We start from the raw sequence: 21,296 nt of genomic DNA on the forward strand, positions 1-21,296 counted from the left end.
GGATTAGGATTCTCGCTACATTGGTGGCAGCGGTGGAAGGGGGCCAGTCTCTTCAGGGGTGTGGGTTCGAATCCCACTTCTGACACCAATGTAGTGAGATTTCAGGGGGCAGCTGGGAATCGAACCTGGGTTCCCCACACCACAGGTGACTGCGCTAACCAGGCAACTAAAGGGTCTGACCCGTTAGCCAAGGGCTAGCAAGTCTACACCATGGATGTATTATAGTTCTACTAATAAATCCATGGTCTACACATCCGTGGTCGTTACACTGTTACACTATTATAGTGTAGGAAAAAAAACTGTAAATCTATTGGCTTTACATCATCAAGTCAGCTCAGCAGTCACTTAATTTTGGTGTGTTGAAGTATGACAGTATGTTACAATGCAATATTTCAGGTCTATAGCCAGCATGTCATTCAGATTTTAGATCATTTTTCAGACCGGTCATAACACGTAGCCTATGGTCACAGTCACATGCGTATAGATAACTAGCTATTCACCACGTCTGGAAGTGTCGACAAATTTATCTAACGATCCTCACAGTGACTTATGAAATCATTCCTTTTTTAATTTTTGTTCCTTTTCTCAGCACCGACTCATGTTTACGAAATCGGTCGCGCTCTCGTGCAGCCGACATTGTTTCCCCTTCTTCTTCCTTGCCGTGAGCGAGCAGTGAGATGGAGCATACACTACTTAACGCTCGAAAATAAAAAAAAATAAAAAAACCTGAATAATTTAAGATTTTTTTCATTTGACCTTGACTATGCATAATGGAACTGACACAATAAATTAATTTTAGAAACATGTTGGGTCAAGAACAGTCATAAAAAAAAGTATATCTATAAAAAAATAAAAACTGCAGAATTGCAGGCTAGGAGCGAGGCCCTGTGTGGTCGGACGCTTTGCACAGCCCAGACTTCAGTCCAAAACTAAAACACTAATATTTTCTTATATTACTTGAGCTGCTTCAATCTTCATGCATTCTTTCTACTAAAATAACAATATGAGAGTAAAACGTGGAATTCAGTTTTTCTATTTTCTTCTTGAGAAAAGCAAATCTCACCTTGTCTCACCTGATACAACTTTTATATGATATTAATATCAGACATTGCACACAGCCTATATGATAAATCATCAAAATATAAAACAAAGCCCACCCTTACCACCAATACTTGCCTGTACTTGTCGCTCAAAGGTCAACTCATGAACATTAATGCGCACTAGACCCTCACTCATAGTTCTTGAGATCAAATCAAATCAAATCAATTTTATTTGTATAGCCCAATATCACGACGGAGAAGGTGTCGTGGAAACCAGTCACAGTGAAAAAAAATGCATTAACATATTAACACAAATTTAGAATCATTAAGAAAATACAAACATTAAGAACAAAACACAAAAATACTGAAACACTTCAAAACGTTTAAGAAAACAAAAGCATTAAGAAAAACTATGTATATTTTTTTTCACAATTTCTCGTTTTAACATTTTGTGTTTTTCAGTGATTTTGTGTGTCACACTTCAGGGCTGATATTGGTCAAAATGGAAGTGCTTACAGGCCACAGGGTAGCAGCATGCATCAAGCTAAATTAGTGACTGATTGAGTTTTCCTTGTCAACTGATGACTTTTATTTTTACATTCAAGACACCCTATCAGGGCTTTGACGCCAGTTTAAGCACGGTTCCAAACTTTTAGTAAAGTGCAGATTATGAACCGAGATTTGAACATTTGTTTTTGGAGGGTGTGACAGGCATCATGTAGCGTACTCTCTTCCAGAACCTGGTGTTCGAAGCCGCAGCGCCTCGTGAGCCCTCCCGCCACCTGAGAGGAGCAGTCGTGCGCACCAGGTGCTGCAAGCCAACAGGCAGGTGTGTGTATCCTTGCGGCCCAATGTCTTCCAGCTGGATAAGAATAACACTCATTTCTCTCTGGATCAGCGCCTGATGGAGCCCCACCTGTAAAATCAACGTTTTGTTTTTTTTTAAACTTTATTTATTCAAGAAGGAATGTAGGAGCAGCTAAAACCTCACAAGTACTTACATGGAAGTACACCAAGTCAAGTCAAGTCAAGTCAATTTTATTTGTATAGCCCAACATGAGTCAAGATGCATTACCGGGCACAACTTAACCTAAATTATGTTTACTCATTAAGTTTGAACAGAACCCAGCCACTGAGGATGCACAAGCCGGTGCATTTTTAGTGCCAGTCCCAAGCCCGGACAAATGGGGAGGGTTGCGTCATGAAGGGCATCCGGCGTAAAATCTTTGCCAAATCAAATATGCGGATCATAAATAAGATTTCTATACCGGATCGGTCGAGGCCCGGGTTACCAACGACCGCCACCGGTACTGTTAACCAGCAGGGTGCCGGTGGAAACTATGCTACTGTTGGGCGAAGGTGAAGGAGAGGGGGAAGGCATGTCCAGAGGCAGCTAGAGAGGAGGAAGGGTAGGCGTGTGGAGGTGAGAGTCGGAACTTTGAATGTTGGCACTATGACTAGTAAAGGGAGAGAGCTGGCTGACATGATGGAAAGAAGAAAGGTAGGCATACTGTGTGTGCAGGAGACCAGGTGGAAGGGGAGTAAGGCCAGAAGTATCGGAGGTGGGTTCAAACTCTTCTACCATGGTGTGAATGGGAGGAGAAATGGGGTAGGGGTAATTCTGAAGGAAGAGTATGTCAAGAGCGTGCTGGAGGTGAAGAGAGTGTCAGACAGAGTGATGAGTATGAAGCTGGAAATCGAAGGTGTATTGCTGAATGTTATCAGCGCGTATGCCCCACAAAGTTGGATGTGAGCTGGAAGAGAAAGAAGAATTCTGGACTGAGTTGGACGGCGCGGTGGAGAGGGTACCCAAGGAGGAGAGAGTGGTGATTGGAGTGGACTTCAATGGACATGTTGGTGAAGGGAACAGAGGTGATGAGGAGGTGATGGGAAGGTATGGAGTCAAGGAGAGAAATGTGGAAGGACAGATGGTGGTCGATTTTGCGAAAAGGATGGAAATGGCTGTGGTGAATACATATTTCAAGAAGAGGGAGGAACACAGGGTGACATACAAGAGTGGAGGAAAGTGCACACAGGTGGACTATATCTTATGTAGAAGGCGCGATCTAAAAGGGATTGGAGACTGCAAGTTGGTGACAGGGGAGAACGCAGCTACGCAGCATCGGGTGGTGGTTGGTAGGATGACTTTGGAGACCAAGATGAGGAAGCGAGAGAAGACACAGCCTAAGATCAAATGGTGGAAGTTGAAGAAGGAAGACTGTTGTGTGGAGTTCAGGCAGGAGTTAAGACAGGCATTGGGTGGTAGTGAAGAGTTGCCAGATGGCTGGGCAACCACTGCAGAAATAGTGAGGGAGACAGCTAAGAAGGTACTTGGTGTGTCATAAGGACAGAGGAAGGAAGACAAGGAGACTTGGTGGTGGAATGAGGAAGTACAGCAAAGTATACAGAGGAAAACGTTGGCAAAGAACAAGTGAGATAGTCAGAGAGATGAAGAAAGTAGACAGGAGTACAAGGAGATGCAGCGTAAAGCAAAGAGAGAGGTGGCAAAGGAAAAGGCGTATGGTGAGTTGTATGACAGGTTAGACACTAAGGAAGGAGAAAAGGACATACCGATTGGCTATACAGAGGGACCAAGCTGCAAAGGATGTGCAGCAAGTTAGGGCGATCAAGGATCGAGATGGAAATGTGCTGACAAGAAAGGAGAGTGTGCTGAGAAGGTGGAAAGAGTACTTTGAGGGGCTGATGAATGAAGAAAATGAGAGAGAGAGAAGGTTGGATGATGTAGGGATAGTGAATCAGGAAGTTCAGTGGATTAACAAGGAGGAAGTGAGGGCAGCTATGAAGAGGATGAAGAGTGGAAAGGCAGTTGGTCCTGATGACATACCTGTGGAGACATGAAGAAGTTTAGGAGAGATGGCAGTGGAGTTTATAACTAGATTGTTTAACACAATCTTGGAAAGTGAGATGATGCATGAGGAGTGGAGAAGAAGCATACTGGTACTGATTTTCAAGAACAAGGGCGATGTGCAGGACTGTAGCAACTACAGAGGTATAAAGTTGATCAGCCACAGCATGAAGATTTGGGAAAGAGTAATAGAAGCTGTGTGAAGAGGAGAGGTGATGATCCGTAAGCAGCAGTATGGTTTCGTGCCACAAAAGAGCATCACAGATGCGATGTTTGCTTTGAGAATGTTGATTGAGAAGTATAGAGAAGGCCAGAAAGAGTTGGATTGTGTCTTTGTAGATTTAGAGAAAGCATATGACAGGGTGCCGAGAGAGGAGGTGTGGTATTGTATGAGGAAGTCAGGGGTTGCAGAGAAGTATGTAGGAGTGGTGCAGGATATGTATGAGGGAAGTGTGACAATGGTGAAGTGTGTGGTTGGAATGACAGATGGGTTCAAGGTGGATGTAGGATTACATCAAGGATCGGTTCTGAGCCCTTTCTTATTTTCAAGGGTGATGGACAGGTTGACGGACAAGATCAGGCAGGAGTCTCCATGGACGATGATGTTCGCGGATGATATTGTGATCTGTAGCAAGAGTAGGGTGCAGGCTGAGGAGAGCCTGGATAGGTCGAGGTATGCACTGGAGAGAAGAGGAATGAAAGTCAGTAGGAGCAAGACGGAATACCTATGCGTGAATGAGAGGGAGGACAGTGGAATGGTCAGGATGCAAGGAATGGAGGTGACAAAGGCATTTGAATTAAATACTTGGGGTCAACTGTCCAAAGTAACAGGGAGTGCAGTAGAGAGGTGAAGAAGAGAGTGCAGGCAGGGTGGAGTGGGTGGAGAAGAGTGTCAGGAGTGATTTGCGACAGAAGGGTACCAGCAAGAGTTAAAGGGAAGGTTTACAAGATGGTTGTGAGACCAGCTATGTTGTATGGTTAGGAGACAGTGGCACTGACGAAAAGACAGGAGGCGGAGCTGGAGGTGGCAGAGTTGAAGATGCTAAGATTTTCACTGGGAGTAACGAAGAAGGACAGGATTAGGAACAATTATATTAGAGGGACCGCTCAGGTTGGACGGTTTGGAGACAAAGCAAGAGAGGCAAGATTGAGATGGCTTGGACATGTGTGGAGGAGAGATGCTGGTTATATTGAGAGAAGGATACTGAATATGGAGCTGCCAGGAAAGAGGAAAAGAGGAACGCCAAAGAGGAGGTTTATGGATGTGGTGAGGGAAGACAAGCAGGTGGCTGGTGTGACAGCGGAAGACGCAGAAGACAGGAAGAAAGGGAAACGGATGATCCGCTGTGGCGACCCCTAACGGGAGCAGCCAAAAGTAGTAGTAGTTAAGTTTGAACAGACTCCTTCCTTTATGCTAGGGTTTTTTTCTCACTTTTTATCCTTTGACCCATATAGCAACGCCAGAAAGCTAGGCTTTAAATATTATTTCTTTAAAGATAAGAATGACAAATGTGAAAGTAAGCTCAAAGTGCTGTCTGAGCAATCTAAAAACAAAACCTTGGCTCTTCTATAAGTTTTATTCAATTTTAAGAAATTGAATAAAATGACGAGTCAGGTAAAATGTAAAATTGCTACTTAGATCATTACTGCTAAGACACTCTGATTATATCAAATGATCTACCAAAAAGTTGAATCAGTTCATCTGGACACAAAGTTTAGTGGTAGAAATGATTCATCTCTCATCTAAAATGCCTTTCACCCATGCAGTCTTTCCCTGAAATGTCCAGGAACACTTCCTGCTTGAGGTCATGTGTGAGTGGGAACAGGGATTGATATTCAGGGAAATCTGTACTGCTAATTTCACACCTCAAGACCATGTCTCATTTCAAGGAAAATGTGTTGTGAATGAAAGCAGTAACATTGCACGGTAGTCCACATAAAGGGTTACGTCCATCTGATGTAAGACACTTTCATGTGGAGCGAGCAAAGCAATCACAAGACTCCTGTGTACACTCATTACATTACAGTAATTTTGCCAATGCTTTTATCCAAAGCGACTTACAATAAATGCATTAGCTGCCAGTTTACGTGTGTGTGTGTGTGTGTGAGATGTTGATATTTTTATCCTGAGGGCACATTCTCAACAGGCAGCTGTATTTACAAACCCCAATTCCAATGAAGTTGGGATGTTGTGTAAAACGTGAATAAAAACAGAATACAATGATTTGCAAATCCTTTTCAACCTATATCCAATTGAATACACTACAAAGACAAGATATTTAATGTTCAAACTGATAAACTTTATTGTTTTTTGCAAATATTCACTCATTTTGAATTTGATGCCTGCAACATGTTCCAAAAAAACTGGCACAGGGGCGACAAAAGACTGGTAAAGTTGAGGAATGCTCAAAAAACACCTGTTTGGAACATTCCACAGCTGAACAGGTTAATTGGAAACAGGTGAATGTCATGATTGGGTATAAAAGGAGCATCCCCGACAGGCTCAGTCGTTCACAAGCAAGGATGGGGTGAGGTTCACCATTTTGTGAACAACTGCGTGAGCAAATAGTCCAACAGTTTAAGAACAACGTTTCTCAACGTACAATTGCAAGGAATTTAGGGATTTCATCATCTACAGTCCATAATATCATCAAAAGATTCAGAGAATCCGGAGAAATCTCTGCACGTAAGCAGCAAGGCCGAAAACCAACATTAAATGCCCATGACCTTCGATCCCTCAGGTGGCACTGCACTAAAAACCGACATCATTCTGTAAAGGATATGACCATGTGGACTCAGGAACATTTCGGAAAACCATTGTCAGTTAACAGTTTATCGCTACATCTACAGGTGCAAGTTAAAACTCTACCATGCAAAGCGAAAGCCATACATCAACAACACCCAGAAACGCCGCCAGCTTCTCTGGGCCCGAGCTCATCTGGGATGGACTGACGCAAAGTGGAAAAGTGTGCTGTGGTCCTGTGAGTCCACATTTCACATTGTTTTTGGAAATCATGGACGTCGTGCCCTCCGGGCTAAAGAGGAAAAGGACCATCCAGATTGTTATCAGCGCAAAGTTCAAAAGCCAGCATCTGTGATGGTATGGGGGTGTGTTAGTGCCCATGGCATGGGTAACTTGGACATCTGTGAAGGCACCATTAATGCTGAAAGGTACATACAGGTTTTGGAGCAACATATGCTGCCATCCAAGCAACGTCTTTTTCAGGGACGTCCCTGCTTATTTCAGCAAGACAATGCCAAGCCACATTCTGCACGTGTTACAACAGCGTGGCTTCGTAGTAAGAGTGCGGGTACTAGACTGGCCTGCCCGCAGTCCAGACCTGTCTCTCATTGAAAATGTGTGGCGCATTATGAAGCGCAAAATACGACAACGGAGAACCCGGACTGTTGAGCAACTGAAGTCGTACATCAAGCAAGAATGGAAAAGAATTCCACCGACAAAGCTTCAACAATTAGTGTCCTCAGTTCCCAAATGCTTATTGAGTGTTGTTAAAAGGAACAGTGATGTAACACAGTGGTAAACATGCCCCTGTCCCAGCTTTTTTGGAACGTGTTGCAGGCATCAAATTCAAAATGAGTGAATATTTGCAAATAAACAATAAAGTTTATCAGTTTGAACATTAAATATCTTGTCTTTGTATTGTATCAATTGAATATAGGTCGAAAAGGATTTGCAAATCATTGTATTCTGTTTTTATTTACGTTTTACACAACGTCCCAACTTCATTGGAATTGGGGTTTGTATAACAATGATTGACATCAGAGTGGTCTGTGTGTGTGTGTGTGTGTTGATGTTGATATTTTTATCCTGTAGTCCCCCCTCTTCTTGAAATACGAGCACCACAGCAATTTCCATCCTTTTCACAAAATCCACCATCATCTGTCCTTCTTCATTCTTCTCCTTGACACCATACTTGCCCATCACCTCCTCATCACCTCTGTTCCCTTCAACAACATGCCCATTGAAGTCCGTTCCTATCACCACTCTCTCCTCCTTGGGTACACTCTCCACCACTTCATTAACTCACTCCAAAATTCTTCTTTCGCTTTCATCTCACACCCAACTTGAGGGGCTTATGTGCTGATAACATTCAGCAATACATCTTCAATTTCCAGCTTTGTACTGATCACTCTGTCTGACACTCTCTTCACCTCCAACACACTCTTGGACGTACTTTTCCTTCAGAATTACCCCTACCCCATTTCTCTTCCCATTCAAAGTTCTGACTCTCACATCCACACTCCTACCCTTCCTCCTCTCCCGTTGCCTTTGGATATGCCTTCCCCCTCTCCTTCTCCCAACAGTAGCATAGTTTACACCGGCACCCTGCTGGGCAACAGTACCGGTTGGTAACCTGACCTTGACTGATCTGGTATGGAAATCTGATTTATGATCTGCATATTTGATTTGGGAAAGGTTTTACGCCGGACGCCCTTCCTGACGCAACCCTCCCCCATTTATCTGGGGTTGGGACTGGCACTAAGAATACACTGCTTTGTGCATCCTCAGTGGTCATTATAAACAATACAGTGGCATAACAACCGAATCAACAATCGGTTTCATATGCAGATTGCCATGACCAACTAGAGTTACAATGGCCATTTGTACTATTCACAGAGAATTGGGGAATGTTGCAATCACAGCTTTGTAAGATGGTGACAGGCATACTCTCAGCCCCCCCCCCCCCCAGTTCAGGGATGGTCATTCCCTCTTCACATAAATGGCCTATTTGACTCCCCGTTCAAACCAGCTTTCCTCCTTATCAAGGATGAACACATTCTCATCCTTGAAAGAATGGCCACTGGCCTGTAGATGGGTGTAGACTGCGGAGTCCTAGCCTGACGCCTTAACTCTTCTGTGTTGTGCCATCCTCTTCGCTGTGATTGTAGCTGTTCCCCAATCCTCTGTGAATAGTACACGTGGCCATTGTAACTTTAGTTAATGGTCACTGCATTGTGCACATAAAACCTGTGTTAGATCACCCATTTCAGATGTTATGCCACTGTATTGTTTATAAGGGTGGGGATAGCTGCAGTCAGTTGAGACTGAAGAGGTCACTTAGCTGAGTGATGAAACATTGCTCTAACTAAAGGTTGTGTCCAGAGGAACTGATTCATCTTTCTGTGATTTCCTTACCTGGATTATTGAGCATGCATAAAGACATCAAATGATCTGTTAATTACAACTTGCAGTTTAAACATGTTAACTTCTGTGGCCAATTTTATCTGTTTCTAAGTTTGTAATCTTATCCTGTGAAAGTGAGAGTTGTTTCATAACCTCCTTGGAGCATATCATCTTAACCGCCCACCACTTCTCCTTTTTAAATCTTTTTTGTAGGTGAATGGGCAATATACGGATGTTTAATTATTTTTTGCTCTTATTTAATTTCATGAGTATTTTATAAATTCTCATTCCTTTACGACAGCAAGAGGGACTACTGGGAGAAAGAGTAGGAGAAACACAAGTAACTACAATTGATTCTTTTAGCAGTGGGAATATATGTATTGGCCATTTCGGTGTAACAATTTTTGGGTAAATTTTTTAAAATTTATTTAAATCATTTCTTTCTGTGAATAAAGTAGAGTCTCAGGAACTGGTACACCTAACCTAAAGAACATGTACTTAAAGGTTCTCATGAAACCCGGGTTTGGTCTCTGAATTTTCAAACTTGTTTTTTTCTCTGTATTTGCAGATCCCTACCTGCCAATCATAGCCGCCAACCACGAGGTGTTTTGGGGAGGCTTTGTACTGCTCTGTGTCATCTGACCCCGGCTCCGGCCCCGCGGTGAGTATGGCCATCAGCCTCCTGCTCAGCCTCATGCGCATCTCCACCAGCTCCAGGTGATCTGGGTGAGAGTGGGGTTGGGGAGGTGGAAAGGGGGAGAGGGTGAAGAGGGCAGGTTTGATGGAAAGAAAGAAGGGATAGAGAAGAGCCGAGGCAGGGCAAATGGTGGGACAGAGCAGTGGGAGAGGGAGAGGAAGACGGAAGAGAGAGAAAGAGGATGGGTGTGGGGGGCAGAGTAGAGAGATGGAGAAAGATAAGGTGAAGGACAGAGAATATTAGGGAGGAGGAGAGGAGAGAGATATATGCAGACGGATGAAAGGGGAAGGTATAAAGCAGAGAATAAACATGGCTGAAGGATCACTTTTGAGTAATCAGCTTTTACAAATATGAAAGTTGATCTCCTTCACCTCTTAAAGAACATCTACACTTTAACACACAGCTTAACAGACATGAAATATGAATTTACTCCTCACCTTCTGGTTTTGAGGAAATATTTTCATTACTAATATTAATGTCTATAAAACATGTACAGAGAGAGCAAATGCCAGTAGATTGGCTGAGGAGTGCTACATTCCAAATGCAGGTATCAAAAAACAGATGCCCTGTCTAAGAGAAAAAAAAAAATTCTTACCAAAGAAAAACATTTTTGATCTTTAGGTTAAGGGCCATTTCAAGTCCAGGCCTGTATGAAGAGCTGGACTATTTTCCATATCTGTGAATATATTTGTTTTGATGGGATGGGATGAGATGACCCCCGCCCCACCCAATCCCTTTACACGCCCTAGTTGTCTCTCTCCTCATTGCAGGTAACCAACTACAGTGAAGTATTGGAACCTATACAGAGGAATCATTTATACTGTACCATTATATACACTACCGTTCAAAAGTTTGGGATCACATTGAAATGTCCATAATTTTGAAGGAAAAGCACTGTACTTTTCAATGAAGATAACTTTAAACTAGTCTTAACTTTAAAGAAATACACTCTATACATTGCTAATGTGGTAAATGACTATTCTAGCTGCAAATGTCTGGTTTTTGGTGCAATATCTACATAGGTGTATAGAGGCCCATTTCAAGCAACTATCACTCCAGTGTTCTAATGGTACAATGTGTTTGCTCATTGGCTCAGAAGGCTAATTGATGATTAGAAAACCCTTGTGCAATCATATTCACACAACCTAAAACAGTTTAGCTCGTTACAGAAGCTACAAAACTGACCTTCCTTTGAGCAGATTGAGTTTCTGGAGCATCACATTTGTGGGGTCAATTAAACGCTCAAAATGGCCAGAAAAAGAGAACTTTCATCTGAAACTCGACAGTCTATTCTTGTTCTTAGAAATGAAGGCTATTCCATGCGAGAAATTGCTAAGAAATTGAAGATTTCCTACACCGGTGTGTACTACTCCCTTCAGAGGACAGCACAAACAGGGTAGAAAAAGAAGTGGGAGGCCGCGTTGCACAACTGAGCAAGAAGATAAGTACATTAGAGTCTCTAGTTTGAGAAACAGACGCCTCACAGGTCCCCAACTGGCATCTTCATTAAATAGTACCCGCAAAACACCAGTGTCAACATCTACAGTGAAGAGGCGGCTGCGGGATTCTGGGCTTCAGGGCAGAGTGGCAAAGAAAAAGCCATATCTGAGACTGACCAATAAAAGAAAAAGATTAAGATGGGCAAAAGAACACAGACATTGGACAGAGGAAGACTGGAAAAAAGTGTTGTGGACGGATGAATCCAAGTTTGAGGTGTTTGGATCACAAAGAAGAACGTTTGTGAGACGCAGAACAAATGAAAAGATGCTGGAAGAATGCCTGACGCCATCTGTTAAGCATGGTGGAGGTAATGTGATGGTCTGGGGTTGCTTTGGTGCTGGTAAGGTGGGAGATTTGTACAGGGTAAAAGGGATTCTGAATAAGGAAGGCTATCACTCCATTTTGCAACGCCATGCCATACCCAGTGGACAGCGCTTGATTGGAGCCAATTTCATCCTACAACAGGATAATGACCCTAAACACACCTCCAAATTGTGCAAGAACTATTTAGAGCAGAAGCAGGCAGCTGGTATTCTATCGGTAATGGAGTGGCCAGCGCAGTCACCAGATCTGAACCCCATTGAGCTGTTGTGGGAGCAGCTTGACCGTATGGTACGCAAGAAGTGCCCATCCAACCAATCCAACTTGTGGGAGCTGCTTCTGGAAGCGTGGGGTGCAATTTCTCCAGATTACCTCAACAAATTAACAGCTAGAATGCCAAAGGTCTGCAATGCTGTAATTGCTGCAAATGGAGGATTCTTTGACGAAAGCAAAGTTTGATGTAAAAAAAATCTTATTTCAAATACAAATCATTATTTCTAACCTTGTCAATGTCTTGACTCTATTTTCTATTCATTTCACAACATATGGTGGTGAATAAGTGTGACTTTTCATGGAAAACACAAAATTGTTTGGGTGATCCCAAACTTTTGAACGGTAGTGTATATATATTTTATTTTAATATGGGTATTTTTCTATGTAATTTTTTTCTATATGACTATTTGTGAATATCCAATGCTATTGCTTATTTATGATGGATTCACTAACCATAAAGATATCGATGCCTTGTTATAATTTACCTAATTTTGTACACATCCATGTTTTTTACTGTACCCGTGTCAATTATTCGGTGTTATTCTAACAGCCTGGCAGCTGGCACCAGCGTTGGTATGTCTGTGAGCTCTCGCTTGTTTTTACATGCCCTGAAGAAGACTGTGAGTTGAAATGCATAGGCATTAAGTCCATTTATTAAAGGCTTTTTAATTTTTGCAAAGCAGTGTGGCCTTGGTATTTTTTGGTTATGACTTATTGATCACAAAGTAAAGTACAAGTCTAACCTCTCTCTCTCATTTCTTTTTGGTCTCTATAAAACATTTACTTAGATGGCGTACAGAGATGGAGAAATGGAGAGATGGAGCTGAATCCTATGAGACCGAGGATGAATTTCTGAACAGGCTAGCCTTTGCTCATTCTTTTATTGAGGACAGTGACTCAACTTGTGTCTATGTAATTGGAGATTTTAATGCTGACTTGTCAGATAACAATTCTATATTTGCAAAACATCTGCTGCAGTTTTGTAATGATAGCAATTTAATACTATCTAGCAAAGTATTCTTGCCTGATTGGAGTTTTACTTATGTAAGTGAAGCGTGGCATACTACTTCTTGGCTTGACCATTATATGTGTACAGCAGATGCCCATGCCTCTCTGGATAATATAGAGATATGCTATGGGTTGGCCACCTCTGATCACATACTTGTTGCTATGTTACTAAATGTCGAGAATGTACCCCTGCTGGCTGTTACTGGTAATGCTGCTAATACAGGGAAGCTAGATTGGACAAATCTGGCTGAGGATATTGATAGATGTTCTACCCTAACCAACAGATTGCTTAATAATATTGCACTGCCTAGGGATGCTTTAATGTGCTTAAATACGAATTGCGAAGACCTACATCATGCTGCTGACCTCTGCGCCACGTACGATAATATTGTGACGGCTCTTAATGCCTCCAGTGAGCCCTTCTGTAAACACAGGAATAAGGTGTATAATATCAAACCTAGGTGGAAATAGTTTGTGGCTGAACAACATGCTGCAGCTAGAGAAGCCTTTGCACTCTGGTCTGAGCCAGGAAGGCCTAGACAGGGGGCATTGTTTGAGCATAAAAAAACATTACAAATACAAGATTTAAATATGCTCTTCGGTTTATTAAGCAAAATGAGAACACAGTGAGAGCTGGCTCACTTGCTAGGAAGTTGCAAAGTAACAATCATAATGACTTCTGGAAAGAGGTCAAAGTCATGAGTAATCATAAAACCCCCCTCCCATCTGATATTGAGGGTGTTTGTGGCCCAGACAAAATAGCTGAGGTATGGTGAGAGCATCATTGCAATTTATTTAACTGTGTTAAAAGTAATGCAGTTGTAGTGGGTAATGCTGATCTCTCTGTTAACACGGTAGTCAGGTCAGCTGATGTCTCAGATGCCATTATGATACTACATAATAACAAGTCTTGTGGTATGGACTGCATTACTGCAGAACACTTAAAGTATGCCAGTCTTAGGCTCTGCCCAATGCTTGCCATGTGTTTCACTAGTATTATGGTTCACGGGGTTCTTCCTGATTCTTTGATGTCTGTAATGTTAGTCCCTGTCCTTAAAGACAAGGCTCGCAAACTAAATAGCATGGGCAATTATAGACCTATTGCTTTTGCCAGTGTTCTGTCTAAAGTGCTGGAAAGAATTCTCCTAAGTAGGTTGGAAATGTATGTTCTCACAACTGACAATCAGTTTGGATTTAAACGAAAAAACGGCACTGATTTATGCATTTATGCTCTAAAGGAGACAGTGGCCAAATATAGAAGCCAAAATTCTACTGTATTTCTATGTTTTATTTATGCTTCCAAGGCATTTGACAGGGTTAACCATGAGAAATCATTTATGAAATTGCTGGCTAGAGGTGTTCCAAAATATTTAGTCAGAATTCTTGTCTTCTGGTATGCTCATCAGACGTTTCGGGTTAAATGGGACAATGATGTGTCTGCCCTATTCCATGTAGGCAATGGGGTTCACCAAGGTGGAATGTTGTCTCCTTTTTTGTTCAGCATGTATATGGATGACCTGTCGAGATAGCTGAATGGGTGTAACACGGGCTGTCTTGTGGGTCGCTCTGTCGTCAATCCCCTCATGTATGCTAATGATTTCGTTTTAGTTAGCCCATATAGTGCTGGACTTCAGCAGCTACTGAAGGCATGCTCGCAGTATGGCGAAGAACATGACATTAAATATAACGCCAAAAAAGTAATGTCATGATTGTCAGAACTAGAGAGAACAGGAAATCAAATTTTCCTGTGTTTCAGTTATCAGATAGTCCTCTCGATACATGCAAGGAAATAAAATATCTTGGACATGTCCTCTCTGATGATCTGACGGATGACAGAGATATATACTGGCATGCTGTAAAATCTATGCCCAGGCTAATATGTTGCTTAGGAGGTTCTCTATGTGCTCTCTTGATGTCAAGTGTTCATTGTTTAGAGCTTATGTAACACCTCTGTATACAGCTCATCTCTGGTCTTCTTACAGGAAGAGAAGTATGCAGAGGCTCAGAGTAGCTTACAATGATGCTATGAGCTTGTTGCTTCATGTCCCCAGATGGCATAGTGCCAGTCAGTTGTTTGTGTTCTCAGATGTGCCTACATGTGATGTACATTTAAGACAGCTAATATATAATTTTATGCGTCGCCTGGATGTGTTCGAGAACAGCATCATAGAGGCTCTAACTAGCCCTACGAAAAGCTGCTATCGGTTCACATCCAGACTTCAAAAGCACTGGCGAGACAGCTGTATCTGTTTATGAACTGACTGTGTTGTACAGTGCGTGTGTGGACGCCTCACATGTTGTGTGTGTGTGTGTGTGTGTGTGCGCGAGTGCTCATGGAGTTTAGGGGTGTCATGTAGGCCTAAATGTTTTTATTTTTATTTTATTGTATTGTTGCTTTTATGCTATGGACCGGCTGTGTGCCCCAAATAAAGATTATTATCATACAGTGAGATCCACTGCAGCATTCGTACCTAACACATTGGTAGTCATTGTGCAATTTCTTATTTCCCACACTCATAGATCAAACCTTCTTTTGTACTGTAGACAAAGTCTCTTAAAATTTATTCAGTAGAACCAAATTAGAATTTCTGGCAGCAAAATCTCTCGAAACCAGCTACTGTGTGTCGAGTATCTGAAAGGATAGCCATAAGCGCTGACCATGTGGGTGTTGATACCCGATATTTTTGCCCCCGTCCCCCCACCCCACCTCCAAATAATGAAATAAATTTTAAATAAAGGTAATGAATAAATAAATATGCTTTGCCAAATCAGAAAGAGATTATCGAGGAGCTGAATATTTGTTAAGAACTGGAATGAGATTGGTTGTTACCAGCCATCAAACAAAATAAAGCAAACATACAATGTGTAATTTTTAACCTTGTGATTAAACCAAATATCTTACTTTGACTAAAGCCATAGACAAGCAACTTACATCTGGTTTTGCGTAAAAATTTTAATAAATGCTAGAGTGACGGCCCTCAATAGCAACTTGTGTGCACTATCAGTAACGTTCAAAACTGTACTGCATTGCTTCATATGTAGGTATGAAGAAAAAAACAGGACAAGTTGGTTTTTAGTTTTGGTGTGCAGAGGGGCTGTCTATACATTAAAAAACCCCATGTTATTTTCATGATAGTTGCTAAGCTTCTTTGTTAGGGTGAATAATGGGAGAATCAAGCTATATGTGCTTTTATGATTATCTTTTTACATGAGCACTCAAATTCATTTTCATAGAACGAAGAGCAATTTCATTTTTCAGACAATTCTGGTTCAAACAAACTGGTTCAAGTTAGCATGTGGTAAGAAAAAAAAGAGTGGTGACATAACTTACCGAGGTCTGACGCCAACATTTTCATTGATGGCCTTAAAATACCAACATAAAGCACAGTCTCACCTTCCCCGGGTAACTCATCCCTGTCATGGATGAAGAGTCTGAAGCCACACGTCTTCTCCAGAACTGAGGGCAGAACGTCAATGACAAAGTGACTGAGTGTTTTCTCCATGGCCATGTTGCACCTCTGCGCCTGGTAGATGACGTAGGCATCGTACTCCTTCCCATCTGGAATTACAGAATGCAGGTTGTTTGTCCGTATTTTTTATTTATTTATTCGTTCAGATTCACTGAGCACATGAGGTTGACCCCTCCATCATGAAATTATTTCTGTCTAACATGTCTGTGAATGTTCTCATTCATCCAGGTCATGGTTATCCAAAGGAGTTGAATCAAGTCCAGTTGCACTTGATTCAACTCCTTTGGATATTTCTGTGTAAGTGGAGATGCCATCTTTAGCCATGAAAGCTATTCTTCATAATGAATCGAAACGTGTTACCGACTTTCTGTTTAGCCTTAGATTACCATTCATTGTAAAGCTAATTCACTGCATGAATGATTTTGATTTCTAGATATAGCCATCATTTCAGAAAATGAAACAGTAATTGCCTGCATGAAACTGAAGCAAAACATGGGACTATTGAAATCATGAGTTTTGCAACTCATACATTAATTTTCAGTTACTTTTAATGATTGTGAAATAATTGCCGAATATGAAAATCTACTACTACTACTTTCAGCTAATCCCATTAGGGGTCGCCACAGCGGATCACCCATTTCCATTTCGTTCTGTCCTCTGCATCTTCTACTGTCACGCCAGCCACCTGCATGTCCTCCCTCACAACATCCGTAAACCTCTGCCTTGGCCTTCCTCTTTTCCTTTTCCCTGGCAGCTCCATATTCAGCATCCTTCTCCCAATATACCCAGCATCTCTCCTCTGCACATGTCCAAACCATCTCAATCTTGCCTCTTGTTTTGTCTCCCACTGTCCAACCTGCGCTGTCCCTCTAATATACTTGTTCCTAATCCTCCCCTTCTTCGCCACTCCCAATTACAATTTGAGGCTCTTCAACACTGCCACCTCCAGCTCCACCTCCTTTCTATCTGTCAGTGCCACCATCTCAAAACCATACAACATAGCTGGTCTCAATACCATCTGTAAACCTTCCCTTTAACTCTTAATGGTAACCCTTGTCGCAAATCACTCCTAACACTCTTCTCCACCCACTCCACTTTCAATGCACTCTCTTCTTCACCTTCTTCATGCATATGTATTCTATCTTGCTCTTAGTCACTTTCATTCCTCTTCTCTCCAGTGCATGCCTCAACCTCTCCAGGCTCTCCTCAACCTGCTTCCTACTCTCACTACACAATGTCATCCGCGAACATCATAGTCCATGAAGACTCCTGTCTGATCCCGTCCGTCAACCTGTCCATCACCATTGCAAAAAAGAAAGGGCTCAGAGCCAATCCTTGATGTAATCCCACCTCCACCTTGAACCCATCTATCATTCCAACCGCACACATCACCACTGTAACACTGCCCTCCATACATATCCTGCACCACTCTTACATACTTCTCTGCCACTCTCCCGGCCCCTTGTCATATGCTTTCTCTAAATCTACAAAGACACAATGTAACTCCTGACCTTCTCTATACTTCTCCAACATTCTTAAAGCAAACATCGCATCTGTGGTGCTCTTTCGTGGCATGAAACCATACTGCTGTTCGCTAATCATCACCTCTTCTCTTAACCTAACTTCTACTACTCTTTCCCAGATCTTCATGCTGTGGCTGATCAACTTCATTCCTCTGTAGTTACTAGTTTTGCACATCACCCTTATTCTTGAAAATCGGTACCACTATGCTTCTTCTACACTCCTCAGGCATCCTCTCACTTTCCAAGATTGTGTTAAACAAGCTAGTTAAAAACTCCACTGCCATCTCTCCTAAACACTTCCATGCCGCCACAGGTATGTCATATGGACCAATTACCTTTCCACTCTTCACCCGCTTCATACCTGCCCTTTCCTCCTTGCTAATTCACTGCACTTCCAGATTCGCTATCCCCATATCATCGAACCTTCTCTCTTTAATTTTCTTCATTCATCAGTCCCTCAAAATACTCCTTCCACCTTCTCAACACAGTCCTCACTTGTCAGCACATTTCCCTCTGTATCCTTCATCATCCTCACCTGCTGCACATCTTTCCCAGCTCACTCACTCTGTCTAGCCAATTGGTACAAGTCCTTTTCTTCTTCCTTAGTGTCCAACCTCTTATACAACGCACAATACGTGTGTTCCTTTGCCTTCACCACCTCTCTCTTGAGCATGAAAATGTTTATGAAATATGTCAGTTTTGTTTTGGTCAGAGACACCGCATTTGAAATGGAAAAATTATAAAATTCTGACTGCTCCCTTCATGTGCATTGGAGCTGTACTGTAGTTGGAGATAGTGTGCCCCCAAGTTGGAAGTTGAAGGTAACATGGTGTAGAATGTGGGAAAGTACAGAAGCCGAGAACGGCCATACTTGTGATTATTCTTTTTTATGCCGTTATCTCGAAATCACAAGTTAATTAATCATTATCACGAGATAACAAAGTTCGTTTTCTTGAGATAACTAGATAATTTATCATGACAAAATTCTATCCATCCACCCATCCATTATCTTAAACCCTTATCCTGCTCTCAGGGTCGCGGGGATGCTGGAGCCTATTCCAGCAGTCATTGGGCAGCAGGCGAGGAGGCATCTTGGACAGGCCGCCAGGCCATCACAGGGCCGACACACACACACACTAACCCATTCATTCCTAGGGACAATTTAGTACGGCCAATTCACCTAACCTGCATATCTTTGGACTGTGGAAGGAAACCGGAGCCTCTGGAGGAAACCCACGCAGAGAACATGCAAACTCCACACAGAGGACGACCCGGGATGACCCACCAAGGTTGGACTACCCCGGGGCTCGAACCCAGGACCTTCTTGCTGTGAGGCAACTGCACTAACCACTGCGCCACCGTGCCGCCCTAGTTATTTTGTCATTTATCATGACAAAATGACTTTTACTAATAATAATAATACATTTTATTCGTGGCTGCCATTTAGAGCACTCAAGGACCCCTTACAGAACACAGTAAAAAACAAGCAGCACTGTATCAGACAGCATAAAATAAAAACAAAGCAGGGTAGACAATAAAAAGTTAATACAACAGACAAGTATAAAATCATCATCTGTATAAAACTCAATGAAGCCTGGATCAAACTGAATATGCCAGTTTAAAAACGTGCGTTTTGAGATGGAATTTGAAGGTTGAAAGTGAGTCAATGTTGCAAATTTCTTGTGGGAGAGAGTTCCATAGGCAGGGGGCAGAATGACTGAAGGCTCTAGTCCCCATGGCAGTCAAGCGGGCCAATGGTGTACTGAGTTGGAGAGCAGAAGAATCTGAGTGTGGGAGGGCATGTGGCTATGAAGGAGTTCGGAAAGTTACAAAGGAGCTAGGTTATTAAGGGCCTTAACGGTGAGGAGCAGGATCTTGAAGTCAATTCCGTATTTAACAGGCAGCCAATGGAGTTGCTGAAGAACAGGAGTGATATGATCTATGGAAGGAGTTCTGGTAATGATATGGGCAGCTGAATTCTGGACCAATTGAAGTTTATGAAGACACTTGAGGGGAAGACCAAAGAGGATAGAATTACAGTAGTCAACACGGGATGAAACCAGGGTGTGAGTGAGTATGGCTGTGCTGTTAGGGCTATGTGACGGCTGAAGGCGATTAATATTGCGTAGGTGGAAGTATGCAGACCGAGTAACATTGTTTTTTGTTTGACTATTTTTCTGAAGCCAGTGTTCTGTAATGGCCTTTTTACTTGCCGCCAGCAAGGTCTTCAAAAGGTAGACATCAGTTTTATTTAGTCCATCAGGGCTATGTCCAAGAAACAAGGATGAAAATGCAGTACTAATGCTAAAACCCAGAGTTTTTGAGATGATAACTGATACTTCCTTCCAAAAAGTCTAAATGGAGGGACACGACCAAAAAACATGAGCATGATCAACTGTTTCTCCTCCACATTCCCTCCAACAGCTCAGCTGAGTGCCGGTTTGTTTGGACTTCTGTTTAGGGGTGATAAAAAAGCGAATCAGGTTTTTCCAGCAGAAGTCTCTCCGGGTCCGGGAGTTGGTAGAGGATTATTGCATTTTCTAGGCATCCAACCACATGTCCTCAGTTATTTCGGTGTGTAGCTAGCTCCTTTTCCCATCGTTGTTTCACATAGTCTGTGGAGTCCTTATTCAGTGATGTGATGTCATAGTATAACTTACTTATAAGATGTTTGTTGCTTTCTGAGTTATATGCATCAATAAATACATGAATAACAGCTGGAATCTCTCTTGGATTAGAACCTTTTACCTTTTTAGAAAAGTAATCACGGAGCTGTAAATTCCTATAAAAGTCCTGCCTTCCCAACTGATATGTCTGACATAGATTATCAAAACTGTCAAGCTCCCAGTTTTTAACAATCTTGCATATAGAAGTGATACCAAAATAGATCCATTGTTTATATCTACCATCTAAAGAGGCTGGTGTAAAGTCAGAATCATATGCCGGCCATCTGAGCAGGTTAGCTTCTCTCTCGAGTTGAAGACGTTTAACCACTTCCGCCCATATTTTCAATGAAAAAAATCACCCATCCCTCGCTGTCTGTAATATTTCTTTCTCTTTGCCAACACAGCCAAGCAATGGCTATATTGGTGTATCAGTTGAGGATAACTCCATAGTCTTCCATTTGGCCACATAAGATGGGTTACACCAGTATACAATGGGTTTCTGCTGAGCTGATAAGTAGTAATCCCTTAAAGATGGGAGGGCCATGCCCCCCCTCTCCTCCAGTAGTTGGAGAGTACAGAATTTCCCCCTTGGCCTTTTTTTGTCCCAAATGAATTGTGAAATATGTTTATACCACTCTCTAAATTGTTTCTGAGGAATTTCTACTGGAAGTGATTGAAAAAGACATAGTAATCTGGGAAGAATGTTCATTTTAACTGATCTGATTCTGTTACCAAAGTCAAAAGGGAGCAAGCCCTTCACTGAGGTCCTCATATATGTATTTTTTT

At 42.2% G+C, this 21,296-nt stretch overlaps 1 protein-coding gene across 1 annotated transcript in view; it reads right to left on the reverse strand.

Annotated features, from left to right (window-relative positions):
• Nucleotides 1–1,246: 1,246 nt before the first annotated feature.
• The window catches only part of LOC130120342 (uncharacterized), a gene marked incomplete at its 5' end in the record, with an annotated part of 63,876 nt that continues 43,826 nt past the window's right edge, over nt 1,247–21,296 (reverse strand). Inside the window, 3 exons of the mRNA XM_056288891.1 lie at nt 1,247–1,956; nt 9,629–9,774; nt 16,246–16,410. Coding sequence (XP_056144866.1) covers nt 1,708–1,956; nt 9,629–9,774; nt 16,246–16,410 — 560 coding nt within the window. The remainder of the gene's footprint in view (nt 1,957–9,628; nt 9,775–16,245; nt 16,411–21,296) is intronic.

This window comes from Lampris incognitus, chromosome 11 (genome assembly GCF_029633865.1).
Source record: "Lampris incognitus isolate fLamInc1 chromosome 11, fLamInc1.hap2, whole genome shotgun sequence".
In the NCBI taxonomy this organism is placed as follows: domain Eukaryota; kingdom Metazoa; phylum Chordata; class Actinopteri; order Lampriformes; family Lampridae; genus Lampris; species Lampris incognitus.